General features: G+C 34.3%; 1 protein-coding gene across 4 annotated transcripts in view; it reads left to right on the top strand.

Moving 5' to 3' along the window:
- FSTL5 (follistatin like 5) overlaps positions 1–13,983 on the top strand; it is a 335,945-nt gene that overhangs the window by 291,909 nt on the left and 30,053 nt on the right. For all 4 annotated transcript variants that reach the window (XM_030015397.1, XM_030015404.1, XM_030015388.1 and 1 more), the window contains 3 exons: positions 4,725–4,874; positions 11,137–11,244; positions 12,537–12,661. In XM_030015397.1, the coding sequence (XP_029871257.1) occupies positions 4,725–4,874; positions 11,137–11,244; positions 12,537–12,661 (383 nt within the window). The remainder of the gene's footprint in view (positions 1–4,724; positions 4,875–11,136; positions 11,245–12,536; positions 12,662–13,983) is intronic.

Genomic DNA, 13,983 nt, shown 5'->3' on the forward strand with positions numbered 1-13,983 from the left:
AGCTCCTGTAAAAGAATGAACTCAGATGTTTCTACATGGCATTGCATTGTATTGTGAATGAATGTTGCAGTAGTTACAGACGTACGTATTTAGGTATGTTAATTTTGCTAAAGGTAAATACAATTTCTCAATAACTATATACTTGAGAACCCTTATCTAAATATTTAATTGCCTGTTATGCAACTGAGTGTCAATACAGCAAAGCACTTTAGTGTGCGTCTAACATGGGAATCAGTTAGACTTTCATTGTGTTTAAAGTGAGGTAAAAGATGTAGTGTTTTACTGGATCATCATGGTTCACAGGAAATTATAAAGAGCTTCCTCCTCTCCTTCCCAGGATCTCCTAAATTACTTGAATCTTCTAAATTAATATCAAATAAAAGTAGACTTTTATTAGGCTGATAGTGAAAATTCTAGATGCACAGAGACAGAAATAAACTTATTTCTGTTTTCTGATGCAGGTTGTTGTTTAGTTATACCAGCTTTGACAGCTGGTTTTTTAACCTGTTGTCAAATAGATTCTTAACCATGGACCAAGTAGAGTCTTTCAGCTGTTAAATGTCTCATCATTCTGACGTGTTTGGGACATTTTCCTCACTAACATGCAACCTCTATTTATCTTCTGCAAATTAATATTATCCAAAGCCTTTAAATTCTAATTCTTATGCAGAAGTGTTTTTATTTTCCTTTCCCAATGAATCCCAATTAGAATAATTATTTCAGGAGGCTGGGAGTGGGGAAAGAAGCAATTAAAACATATGCCTTTGTTGAGACCAATGGAAAAATCCTTTTGATTTCAACATAATCCTGATTTCCTCATTATTACAAGAACTAGCTCGTAGTGGCCATATTTCAGTGAACTAGGCCATCTCACACTTGAATATGTGCTGGAGGTGGGAACAAATACTTAATTTCAAAATAATTAATGTGATTACATGGCAGAGCAAAGTTTCCACAGGAAATGAACTGGAAACACACTTGTTAGTCCACAGAAATTGCTTTGGTTTACACTCTTACAGCACAGTAAGTGTAGTAAATGCAAGATTGTTAACCTTTATTTGTTGAAAAAAAAGTGAAAAATGTCCACAGTCTCATTTTTACTACAGAATGTCAAGTAAACACTAACTTAATGTAGAATAGGTGATATATAAATTCGTGTCTTAATACATGCAGTGTTGTAACCTGTTGATGTCACCTTACTCTTAGACAGTCCTAGCATAGATAGACATTTCATTATGCTGCTTAAAGAGCTTGACTCAAATCTTGTTAACGCACTGAGGACCCTTGCATTAAGTGTAAGTTTATAGACAATAGAACTTGCACATATAAATCTACAAGTACATGTTTTCTCTGGAGAGTTTCTTGCCCCAGACTACCTTGAAAAACTTTCTTGAACTATTTATTTTCCTCCATCTGCTGACTTGTTACAGGGCAAGTCACTTTTTGATTAAAAAGTCTGGAGGAAAAAAACAGTGAAATAAATTAATGTTTTATCAGATGTTAGCTTTTTTTCAGAGGGAATAAATTAGGAAAAAGTAAATTGCTCACATTTTAATTAGAAGAAGAAAATAGTGGGTTTATGCTTATATTTTAAGGAGGAATTATTTTAACCAATTACCCAACCGCTGGGGAAATTAATCTAGAGCCTAAGAATTACTGTCTGTAATGTAGAAGAAATCCAAACTGTCTAATCAGATAAATGTTAACTTTTCAAAAGCAAGATTTCAGTTCCATTGATTTAAGCTATTTCTGAGGCATCTAAATAAATGTGGGTTTGAACAACTAGAGAAACAACTGCATAAAACGATTCATGCTGGGGAAGAAGACTATTTTGGATATGAGAATTTCGGTGCATAATTTTCAGTGTTACTTTGGAGAAACACTTTTTTGACTTTTAATTTTTCAGTTTTGGGGGCAAAGTGAGAGTTGGCATTGGATTGTAGAAACTTATGACAACATAAACAATATTCTAGAACCAGTAAACTGCATTTATAGATGTAGATTTATTTTTTACTTAATATTTTTTACTTTAGATCTGAGGAAGTGTCGTGCTTTCTACTTGCTGTATATAAAGTATAACAAGAGGAGTGAGATTTATGAATTATATAGATAATAAGACTCATGCCCTGTAGTTTCTAATTTAAATATATGTGTGTGTATACATCTATATACACATATAAAAAAACTATATTGCTTTTACATTGAAATTATATTTAGAAATACACTTCGGTCAGTATTTTAGACTCAGATTCAGGAAAATGTTTAAGGATGTGGCTTAACTCTGGATATAGTTATAAGTGCTTAACTTACAGTATTTTCCTGTTCTGCTATACTTCGCACAATGGGAGGTATGATTAGTGTAATCATTTACACCAACCTGCATGATGCCATGTGAGAGAAACCTTGATTGGTGTTACTTTTTAATAATATATTGAATGTGTCCTTGTAGTATTCACAGCACTAAAACCTGGTGTAAACTGAGTCCCTGAGAAATACGACTGAAAAGAATGACACAGTATAGAGTTGTTATAAACATTTACAGATGCATTATTTAAAGAAGGTGTTTTGTGAGGAAGAAAGAGGACTGTGTAGAACAGTCTAAAAGTAGTTATCTGTTTAGATAAAACATGGAACTAAGACAAGGCATATTTAGAATAAATGTAAAATATAATTTGAGATCAGTGAAACAACCTTCCAATTGAAGTGGCAATTGCACAGAAGGCAAATGACAACAGATCATTGATCTGATGATTGCACATCATATTAGAGACATACTTGTTTATGTTGACACTTCACTTTATGCGATGAAAGGCTTTTAGCCACATTTAAGAGTGAAAGTCCCATTTGTCACCATACCTATCATTCTTTAAAAAACAGATTTTAAACAACTTCTCCCTTCAAAGTGCATGGCTTTTTAGCAGTGCAAAATAAATCTTACTCTTTTTACTTTTTTCTATGTTCTGCTGAAGTTCCTGGTTATATGCTATCCCATGGTACCTGAGTTTAGTAACCTTCCCTTATCAATGTCATTTCTGAAAGACCGTCCCTTTGTTGAGGTTTAAGAACCACGTAGGAACAAGCAGTGACTTTCGATCTCCTGTAAAGAAACTCCCTCTGTTAGAGCTGGAAATTGATCTAATTTCTTATTTTGACATATAAAGATCGAGTGTATTTTCTCAAACGTAGAAGCAGGCAGATAATGTTGATACAGAAAAGTTAGTGTTGAAATGCATCATCTTCTTCTTCAAATGCATTGCTTAGTGCTAGATATCTTTTTCTGTCACATTATTTTTCCCCTTCCTTTTAAATGGAGTCTGATGCTTAGAAACAGAATACTTGTTTAAGATCTCATCAACTCTTGCTGTTCATTCTACACTGAAGTCATCATCTGCTGACATATAATTATTTTCACAGCGACCAGTTATGATGTATCAGACAGAGCATTCTAAATTAGGAATAAGGAGCAGATAAGTGCTAAAAAGAAATAATACTTATGATTTGGTGAAATTGCCCCTTGTGATGAAAGGAAGAAAAATTAAGAGGGGAAAGAAGAATAGGTCAGGAATACAAAAAAGCTTGACACATGCTGTACCTTTCCAAGCAGAATATTTTTTAGGTCCTTGTCTATACAGAAATTTGATTATAGGAAAGCAAATTATAGTCCATTATAGGAAAAAAATCATGCTATTTCATAAAGGGAATTTCCAAATATGGTAACGTATTTAACCAAGTAACTTTTAATTTTGATAAAAGCAAGCTTTCACTTGGAGTAAATAGTTACAGATAGATAGATACAAATACATATATGATGAGTGGGAATATATTTATATAAAAATATGAATAGTGAGCATGTAAACTACAAACCTGTTTTGAGTGAGAGTACATATTTGTAAATATATGTATTATGAAATATGAATTCACTGCAGTCAACAGGAATTTTGCTTTTTTTACCAAATTCATCCTTTTGCAGGGATGGAAGGCCAGAGGGGGAAGGAATGATAGTAAGAAGCCATTTGATTTGTATTGAGTTTAATACTAGTGAGATAGGCCATGAGAATGTCTTATGGCAGAAGCAACCAAACTTCTTGCATCTTTGAAGCAACATATCAGTACTCCAAAAAGCAGATCCTTCTAACTGCTGCTGCTTTGCCCCTATACCATGCGACAACTTGCACCACACCTCCTCCTTTTCCTCTCCATTTATACATTATTATCTTCCCAATTTAGTATTTGCCTGCCTTACTGCTGTGTTCTCAGATGCAAGTGTAAGACATGTCTATAACTGCCTGCCTTTGCAAGGTACTGTGATGGTGCAGATGGGGGAGCTGCTAGCTACTGCACAGTAACAAGACATTGTGTGTCTAATTTGGTTTTCTGTTTTTAAGGTCTCCTGCCTCTTGCTCTCTTTATTTCTACACATTATTATTGTTTCAGATGGGTTTGTTTCTCAGGACAACAGTGCTAACTGCCTGAATGTCTAGGAAACATCCAAATAAGCTTGTGTATGGTTTACACTAAAGTGCTTGTGAGTTGCGTGGTGCTTACAACATGCAGTTTGGCTAACATTAGTCTATGTCCTAATATTGCCTGTCCTTTTTCCTTCCCTAAATTTTCTGAGATTTTATTTTACACTGAAAAAGAAGAAAAATAATATAATTTGTCTTTCTATTGCATTTATTGACTCTTTTGATTCTTGCACTTTCCCTATTTCTATTGAATTGTAGGATGAAGTTTGTCCCAAAGCAGATGGAGATCCCGTTCAGCGGTGTGTATGGGCAACTGCTGTTAATGTAAAAGACAAGTTCATTTACGTAACTCAGCCCACACTTGACAGAGTTCTTATTGTCGATGTACAGTCTCAGAAAGTTGTACAGGTATTTATTTCTCATTTTTAAGTTAATATCTAATTTGGACACAATAATTTAAAGTTTTCCTTCATATTTCAAAAAAAATGCAATTGGCTTGAGAGTAAACACAATATCTAGAAAAAAGCTCATCTACTTTTGACATTTAGCAGCAGTTTATGTTTAGTAACTGTTCTTGTCAATAAGCAATTGGGAGGCAGAAAATTAACATGAAAATACCTCTTATAAATATTTATCAAGTGGTTGAGGAAATGAGTTCTTTGGGAAGTTTCTGGCTTGAGGTACTTTTCACTTGAAAATGGAGATTCATTAAAATAGAGTCTTATCACAGCAATGTGTCTATCAGTTTTGACAGGAAAGGTCAGGGGGTTAGGTTTGGCTACGGAAGGTGGAGGAATATTATTCAGTAAGCTTTTCAGACAGAGAAATTACTGGAATTGTAGAAGACCCAACACTGCCCTTAGTCAAGATTGGAGACTATGAATTTGAACTTCTTCTCTATTCCTCTCTACTGTGCAGGTAGTACTATCAGTTTCTCAGTCTCTGGGATGCTGGAGATACTCTGCTTAGTCAAGATAATTCATTGGGTAAAAGAGAGAAATCAATGCTATGGTACAGGGATTAATGCAGTCTTATAGTTTGTGGAAGACCAAGGTACAAGGCAATGCTAAAATGGATATTAGGTTTTTGGAGCTCTACAGTTCCCTCAGAAGAGCCTGAGAGAGTCACAATATATTCCAAATGGTCAGTAGTCTTACTGGGATGGAGTAAAAATTTGATGTTTAGTTACTACCACTCAAATCAAATACTATAACCACTGTACTCTTGTCTCTCTCTCTTTCTTTTTTTTCCTTTATGTATCTGGTGGTATCAATGATATCATTGCACTAGGAGGTTAAATAGGGGATTTACATGAGGACAAATTTTAGTCCATGGAATTATTAAAGACATGTGAAAACGCATTTAGAAAAAAATAGCCATAAACTCATTAAATTCTAAAAATATGTTTTCTGAATATAAAGAGAATATTTAAAGTCTTAAAGTGTTTGTGTTAACAAGGCATATGGAAAAGGCAAAATCATAATACTTTTTACTATTTTGTTTCTGCCTAGTATTCCCACCATATTACACCGTTTTTCTTTCTTTTTTTTTATTTAATCAGACACATACAATAGAATATATTTCATTATATAGTCTTTAGTCCTTCAGGATGATGTCATTTGACCAGAAAAATTAGTTTTATTTCACTTTCAGTGGCAAAAAAAAGTCAATCAATTATAGTTGGGGACTGTCAACAGTCCTGTCAGCAGACAAGAGGCTTGTTTTTCGGTTGGGTTTGTGTGTTTGTGTTGTGTTTTTTTAAGTACATTACAGATCATATAAAATCTTGAAATTTACTTTAAAAGCAGAGTTGTTCTTTTTTCTGAGATAAAATTATTTCCTGGGCAAACAGCTCTGAAGCTAGTTAATAACTTGTTAACAATCCTGCTCTGATTATCAGAAGGAAGGACACTTGTAAGTGAAACTGATAAAGAGGTTTTGACACCACACTGGGTGTTCTGGTTCAAATTTTAATCATACAAATGTGCCTAACATCTACAGGGTTACTTACAATATCATCACAATCATAGGAAACAGATGTTCTTTAGCTAAATAAAACATGGTGGGTTTTTTTTATTAGAAATCTAATCTAAATTGTTAATAAAAATATTTAAATAGAGTTTTTGTTCATGCCAGTTGCCTTTTTCACCAATAAATGAATGAAAATCTTTAATGCATAGATTATATATCATATATTAGGCTCTGGGGAGGCCTTATTATGGCTTTTCAATAGCCAAAGGGTCTTATAGGAAAGATAGGGACAGATTTTTTAATAGGGCCTGTAGCAATAGGACAAGGGGTACTGGTTTTAAACTAAAAGAGGGTGGGTGCAGACTAGATATAAGGAAGAATTTTTTACGATGAGGGTGGTGAAATACTGGCACAGGTTGCCCAGAGAGGTGGTAGGTGCCCCATCCCTGGAAACACCCCAGGTCGGGCTGGATGGCGCTCTGAGCAACCTGATCTAGTGGAAGATGTCCCTGCTCATTGTAGGGGGTTGGACTAGATGACATTTAAAGGTCCCTTCCAACCTAAACTATTCTATGAATCTATAATATTAGTGTACATATGTATTATGTAAATTAATGTAAAAATTAAAAATACATAGCAAAATAGCAATTTTAAAATTACATTGACTTGACAAATAATTTGAATTTTAATAATTTTGCATTCTTTAAACATCTGCATTTTCTGCCTTCTATATTCTATGTCAGCTGGCTCAGCAGACATAGCTTCCTCAAAACCTGACCTATCCAAATGGTGACAGGGACTTATAAAATGTTTTCTTCAAAACGTTAATAATAAAAAGTTAGTAATTTTTTGTACTTTTACTTTTTTTTTTTAGTTAAATTGACCTTTGCATATCAAAGTAGAGATGAACTGAGTGGATAATGAATTTTTGTTTTCTGAAAACAAGACTTTTTTTATAACCAATTCAATATATTTCTTCAGGAAGAGAGACTAAAAAAACATAGTCTTACTGCAGTCCACAGATTTGAAGGACTGGAATCTCTGGCAATGGTTTCCCTGGTCTCTGGCTGACATTCATGTGTCATTTTGCTTTCCTACAGATGATGGATGAAATACCAATTTAGTTGCATTTATTAGCATTTAGACTCCAGTGGCAAGAGCATATTATGCCTTTTGAGCTCACTGAAAAATATGAGAAGTTGGAGGTTCTTTTAAACTTAGGTTTTATGGAATAGTTTGATTGGTAGACTCTTCTAATTTGTCTTCAGTTACATTAGATATTATTTTACTAAGTACTTTACCATTAACTGAATGTTTAGAGATACTTACCACAATGATGTATGTTAATTAAAAAGTAAAATTCAATAAATTAGCAACATTAAAAGTACACCCCTCCCCCAGAAGTGATTCTCCAGTTTTTGGATGGAGTTAGATAGGTTGCTGTTCTATCACATAAATATTCAAGTTTCTGTAATGAGCTGAAAAACAGACATACCGGATGCCTAGGTATTACACAAAGCTTTGTGCACTAAGTCTGTGCTCCTTAGCAAATATATTGAGCTAAAACCAGATACTCCACAAACCTTCATGCTAGTCCAGGAAAAAAAAAAAAACCTTTCACTTTCAAAGGAATTTTATTCTGAGGGATAGAATAGTATTGCTTTTCCATTACTTTAATAATAACCAGATTGTGAACTTAGGGAGGTATAGAATGAAATTTATCCCACCTGTGGAAACCTTTTGAAGGAACTAAAGTCTCAGTTTTGATGGTTCTAGGATGTTTAGATATTAATGATAAATTATCTTTCCATGTCGCAATACTTAACATAGACATTTGGTAAGACAATATGACTAAGGGATAACAGATGAACTGGATAAGTAAATTAAACCGAGTGTGTTACTGTCACTTTTAGGCACCTGAGCAGAATTTCTGCTATTTGTTACTGACCTGAATATTATTTCCTGGGATACACTTAGCCAAATACATGGGAAATGTGCTATGGGACTTGCTCTGTGTGCAGCTTAACCATGCTGATATTCAAAACAGACTTAAAAAGAAGGCAAGTAAAAGTAGTTGCAAACAAAATAAATCATGAAAGCACAAAACCTATACAATCTTTTACACATAGTATAAGACTATAAAAAATAAAACCACTGCTGATTCACAGATGGCTTTTAGAATTGAAGTAAAGCTAATTTGGAATTTAGTGACAAGTCAAGAGGTATTTTGTTCAGCATTTTTTATAACAAGCATGGCCCTGTCTTCCTTAGCTTTTAACAATAAGCATTTATTTTTGGGTTCAGTTTTTGCATGCAGCAAGATTTTTTCTAACCATTAAATGTTGCTGTACTCATATCATATGCATGTACACAAACACTCATGCAAACAGGAAGCAAGGAAGGGAATTTAATTTCTCAGTCAGATCAGTGTCTTTTCATAACTTGCAGTACTGCCTAGCACAGAAAAAAAAAATTAAAAAAGTAATTGATTTTTGGAAAATAGTTACTAAGCTGTTCAGAAATGAGAGCATTTTGCTTACTAGACTGCCTTTTCTCTAAGTGTCATATTAATACAGAGGATATTATTTACATTTTAACTGTCTATATCTTAAAGAAGAAACCACCTATCTGCTCTGTAAAACCAAGTTTTCAAAAATGCATACTCTAGTAGGAACAAATGTGGAGAAAACTTCATATTTTGAAAGTGAGCAGCACTCAATAAAAATTCTGCCAAGGTGCAAAAAAACTAAAGACAACTAACAATGTGTTTGAAAGGGCTTTAAGTTGTATAACTGTGCTGTTTTCTGTGTAAAAATGATCTTGATTTGGTTTTGCTTATTATGGTGTTTTCTCTGAAGTACTACTATGTATGTTATATTTATTCTTTTCTACTATGAAAGTTAACATAAAAGATGTGTGTACAGGTGCACATGTAACAATGAGATTTGAGGATGATTTATTTCTGACAACTGTATCAAAATAAGTACTTAAAGAAGATTCTAGAGCAGATTAAATTGAAATGTATTGGAAACATGGATGGTGTATCTTTAGAGAGATATGTGTAGACTTTCTGATTTAGCCAGGTAACTCTCATTATAAGGTTAAGTATTTTCTTTCATTTGTAAATTCTTGAAAGCAAGCACTGTCACCTGCAATTGCCCGGTATTGCTTAGCAGTGCGCACAATTAACTGGGAAGACTTGGAGGCACGCTGAAGTAAACAGAGCTCATCATGGTTCAGTCCACACTGTGCTGCTGGCAGATCAGCCTGGCTAGCTAGAAACAGCTGTGAAACCCTGCTTCCGAGATGCTCAGTTCCTTTCTGCTGCTGGCTTCTCTCCTGGGAGCTGCATTAACTGTGCTTGGCTCCACGGGCCATTCCTTCTCCTTCTCTTTCTTCTTCTCCTTCTTCTCTTTCTTCTTATTCTTCTTCTTCTGGTAGTGCCAGGGCCTGAGCACAGCTGGCACTCATTCGGCAGAACATGTACGGGTCAGACCTTCTGTCTGGGGAAGCCAAAAGGAAATTTGACACACCTGAACAAATTAGCTATACAACAGCCCAAGGATTATTTTAGACAACTTGTCTTCTAGCCTGCAGCAGGAAAATGTTATCAAACACAAATGACCTTTTTCAAGGGGTATCCTTCTGATTTTAAATGAGCCATTGAGCAACCTGGCTTTATTTTCTATTTTCAAAAGGAAAAACAAATTCTGCCTAGATGAAGCTGTGGCTTGCAACACCTCAGGAGTACAGTTAAGTATCATCAGCAGTCTCAGCCAGCCATTAGTGCATTATCTTGAGGATCTACATCATTAGTTTAAATTAGGTTCACTTAATTAGCCAGCTGGTACTCTCCTTGACAAACTGATAAACAAGCTGTGCTTTACGGTTCCATGATGGTGAGAATAAAAAACAATTTCCACCTATTTTTTTCTGCTTTAATGATGAAAATAGAAAAGTAATCCCCCCAGTTTTTTGCCTTGTGCAGAATGTCTCTTAATCAAATATGTTGTCCTCCCATTTCATACCTCTGAAGTCTTCAGTTCCTCTCATAATGAAGTGCAGAGCTCGACTGTCTAAAAGGTTTGTGGTCTCAAGAGACAGTGCTCAAGGTTGTAGGGAAAACACTTTGGTTCTGATCACAAGTCTACCAAAAGTAGCAACTATAATTGGAAAACATAGGAAAACAATCTTTTCAACTGCAACAAAATATACCCAGTTTAGCAGAGATAGGAAGCTTTGGGTGTAGCAATATTGTGTTGGTTTTACACAGGAATGTGTATTAACACCTTTCATTGATTTCAGTATGTGGCTTGAGAATACTCTTCCCTTTTTAGCCATTTTCCAATAATTGGTTTAGTTTTTAAACTGATACGTATAAAGTGAGAGTGCTGGTAGAGGAGGAAGATAAGTACTTTTTTACTTGATTTAAAACCTTTGTTTTCAGCTTCTTAATATTTCCATATAATTTTGATGCCAAATCTTAGCGCACATAATGAGTAAAAATCACTTTTTCAGCAATTCAGTAACTTTGAATCAATCAGAGGGCTGTTTCAACAATTGGCAACATAGTTTTTAAATACAGTCTGAAAACATCAGGAAATGCATGTCCAGTCATCAATTTAATACAAGCATATATATTATTTTTCTTTTGAAAATGTGACAGAAACTAAGGATTTCTATTGTTATTATGTTTCAGGCAGTAAGTACAGATCCTGTTCCAGTGAAACTACACTACGATAAATCACATGATCAAGTCTGGGTGCTGAGCTGGGGCAACATGGAAAAGAATTCACCAACTTTGCAGGTGAGGTGATCAGAAATATGCAAGGAAATCTAGAGAAGTTGAACCTTTGTGTAATTGCAACATTTTTTTATATTTTCCTTTAAGCATTAATATCATGACCCCAGCAGCAGCAGTGAAATGATTTCAGGTAGCCAGAAAACAATTCAGACAACTGATTTTGCTAAAAAAGTTAGAGATTATTTTCAACACCCTTACTCAGAAGTGACAATGCAAAATTGATAGAAGAATAAGGAATACAGCTGAAAACAGCAGCATGTTTTGTAACTGCCAGTCTTTCAGAGCAAACTTGCTGTTTATGATGGTTTTGTCCCTAATCAAAGGATAAACTGGATTTTAGGCATATTCTTATTTCACTAAATTATACTGATGCTCTGGAGGTGACAAGCTCCATCTTTATTTACTGTTTTTTTCGGATGTAAAATATTAAAAAGCAGAAAAATGAGTAACATTTGAAAACACCTTTTTAGCACCTACAGACTCTTAGTAATTATGAGTATGCAAGGTAATTTGTGGGAGTTTACCTTTCACTCCTCCCCAGAAAATGACTGATAATTGAGTCAGTCTTACCATGTTTTAAAGCAACTCATCATCTTCGCTCTCATTTTTCCTTACAGTACAGATAATTGATTATTTTCTTTTTTTTTGTCGGCTTTTAAGTGCATGTATGTGAATATCATAGTGGCTATTATATGGAATTGTCTTTTACTGGCCGATAAACATTTACCTCAGAGAAGGTTCGAGATTTAGGGATTCGAGGAAAATTGGTTCATAGCAACTTAAGGAATGTGTAAACTCAAATCAACTTGCTCTTCTGAAGTATGTCTGTGCTATGTTGAGTTACCTCATGATTGACAAGAACTGGGAGTATGCATAGCCATAGCTTCCTGTGGATCAGTTGACAACATCTTATCTTTTCACTGTGGCTGAAGTGCTTAAGAAATTCCATCTCACTCTAGGATCTAGTATAAAAAAAAAAAAAAGGTAAACAGAAGACTTTGTTGGCACGAAGAACTGCTAGAGGCTTTAGGAATGTAAATGAATAAATACGGACTCAGTGGTGGAAAAAAAGGGGGAAAAAAGTAAATATGAAGATTAAGTGGTCAGGTATGTAACAGTTCTCTGAAATCTTCAATGCTGATCAGCTTTACTTACTGTCATTTGTGTTCTTTTTCTTGGTAACTGAAGGATAATACAAGAGATGGAATACAGAGGCGATACTGTTAATTTATTTGGACACAGATTAAATTTTGCAATAGTATTTCTATAGTTTATAATGATGTTACTTTATGTAGGTGATAACACAAGCCAGTGGGAGTGTTTCTCATCACACAATCCATACTCAGCCAGTGGGAAAGCAGTTTGACAGAGTAGATGACTTTTTCATTCCAGCTACAACCCTTATCATTACCCATATAAGGTAAGTTTTAGCTGAATTATAATTAACTTTCAAATGAACTATATAACGTTGTCTCCAAAGAAAACATAATTTAAAAACCTTGAGCATCTGAGACCATGCCCCCTACTTCAATATTGGTTTGAAACACCCTTCTTCATAAACAAATTAAATGAGAGTTTTACTGAAACCAAGCTAGATATCAGAATAAACACATCTATTATATTTTTTCTTCCTTATCTCACCAAAAGTTCAAAAGTTACACTGCTCTACATAATAAAACTGAGATGTAATATCATCTGGGGTTTTCTTGAGGAATTGATAACTGTAATATTCAGATAATTCGCTAATTTAGGAGCATAAATCTTAATTTGTAAATAATACTAATTCCTTCTACTGCTCAGAGTAGTTGCCATATATAGTATTTGCCATATTGTATCACATGTATGTTGTATTGGAGTTACTCTCTTGATTAATGGACCAGAAAAAAACACTTTTGGAGTTCTAAAAGGAATTCTGATATAACATAACTTAACTCTTTATGAACTGGCTTCTCCTGCTCATTCAGTTCTTTCTACCTGTTTTTTCATCAGGCTCTCTGTTTTCAAAACAAGCCATGACTGAGCATGTAACATAAACTCTGTTTAGATGCATTAATAAAATCAGTCTTATTTCATGGGTGCTGAGTTTATGATGTGAAAATGGTTCATATTGTAATCCATGCCAGCAAAGACTGTAAATTTTGAGGACTTTAGTTATTTCTCTTAGTGAATGTAGGATTATCTTTGTGTTTGTCCAAAGAACAGACAAGTTCTGGCTCTGATAGAAATACTCTAAGTACAGAAGAATGGAACAAAGTGACCAGTTGGATTTTAAAAGACATATGGGACAGAGAAAGAGAGTGTGAGGAAAAGAGAGCAACACTTAATACAGGCATAAAGCAGAAATCTTTTCAAGATCTCCCCAAGGCCTCTTAAATGAAAATCTATTTTTCTTCCTCAAAATACATTAGTAAAAATGTGAAATATCATTTTCTTTTCATATTTTTTCCTGTAATGTTTCCACCTGTAGGGATTGAAAAATTCTGCAATCTAGGATTTGTACATCTGAATATTGCATTAATATGTGTTAGCACTTTGTATGTTTAGGACTGCTAGTTTCTTTGCAAGCTGACACAGGCCCATTTCAGCTCAAAACACCTCTGCAAATAATTAACTCAATTGTTTATTCTGCTCTTCCAAGTTCAAGTTTCTATAGAAATGCTTTCATTAGGATGATCTTAACTGTCCTAGACATCATCATTTACTTTTAGCTAAAATCTCAAATCGCATATGTAAATATGCATC

This window comes from Aquila chrysaetos, chromosome 1, assembly GCF_900496995.4.
Source record: "Aquila chrysaetos chrysaetos chromosome 1, bAquChr1.4, whole genome shotgun sequence".
Lineage (NCBI taxonomy): Eukaryota > Metazoa > Chordata > Aves > Accipitriformes > Accipitridae > Aquila > Aquila chrysaetos.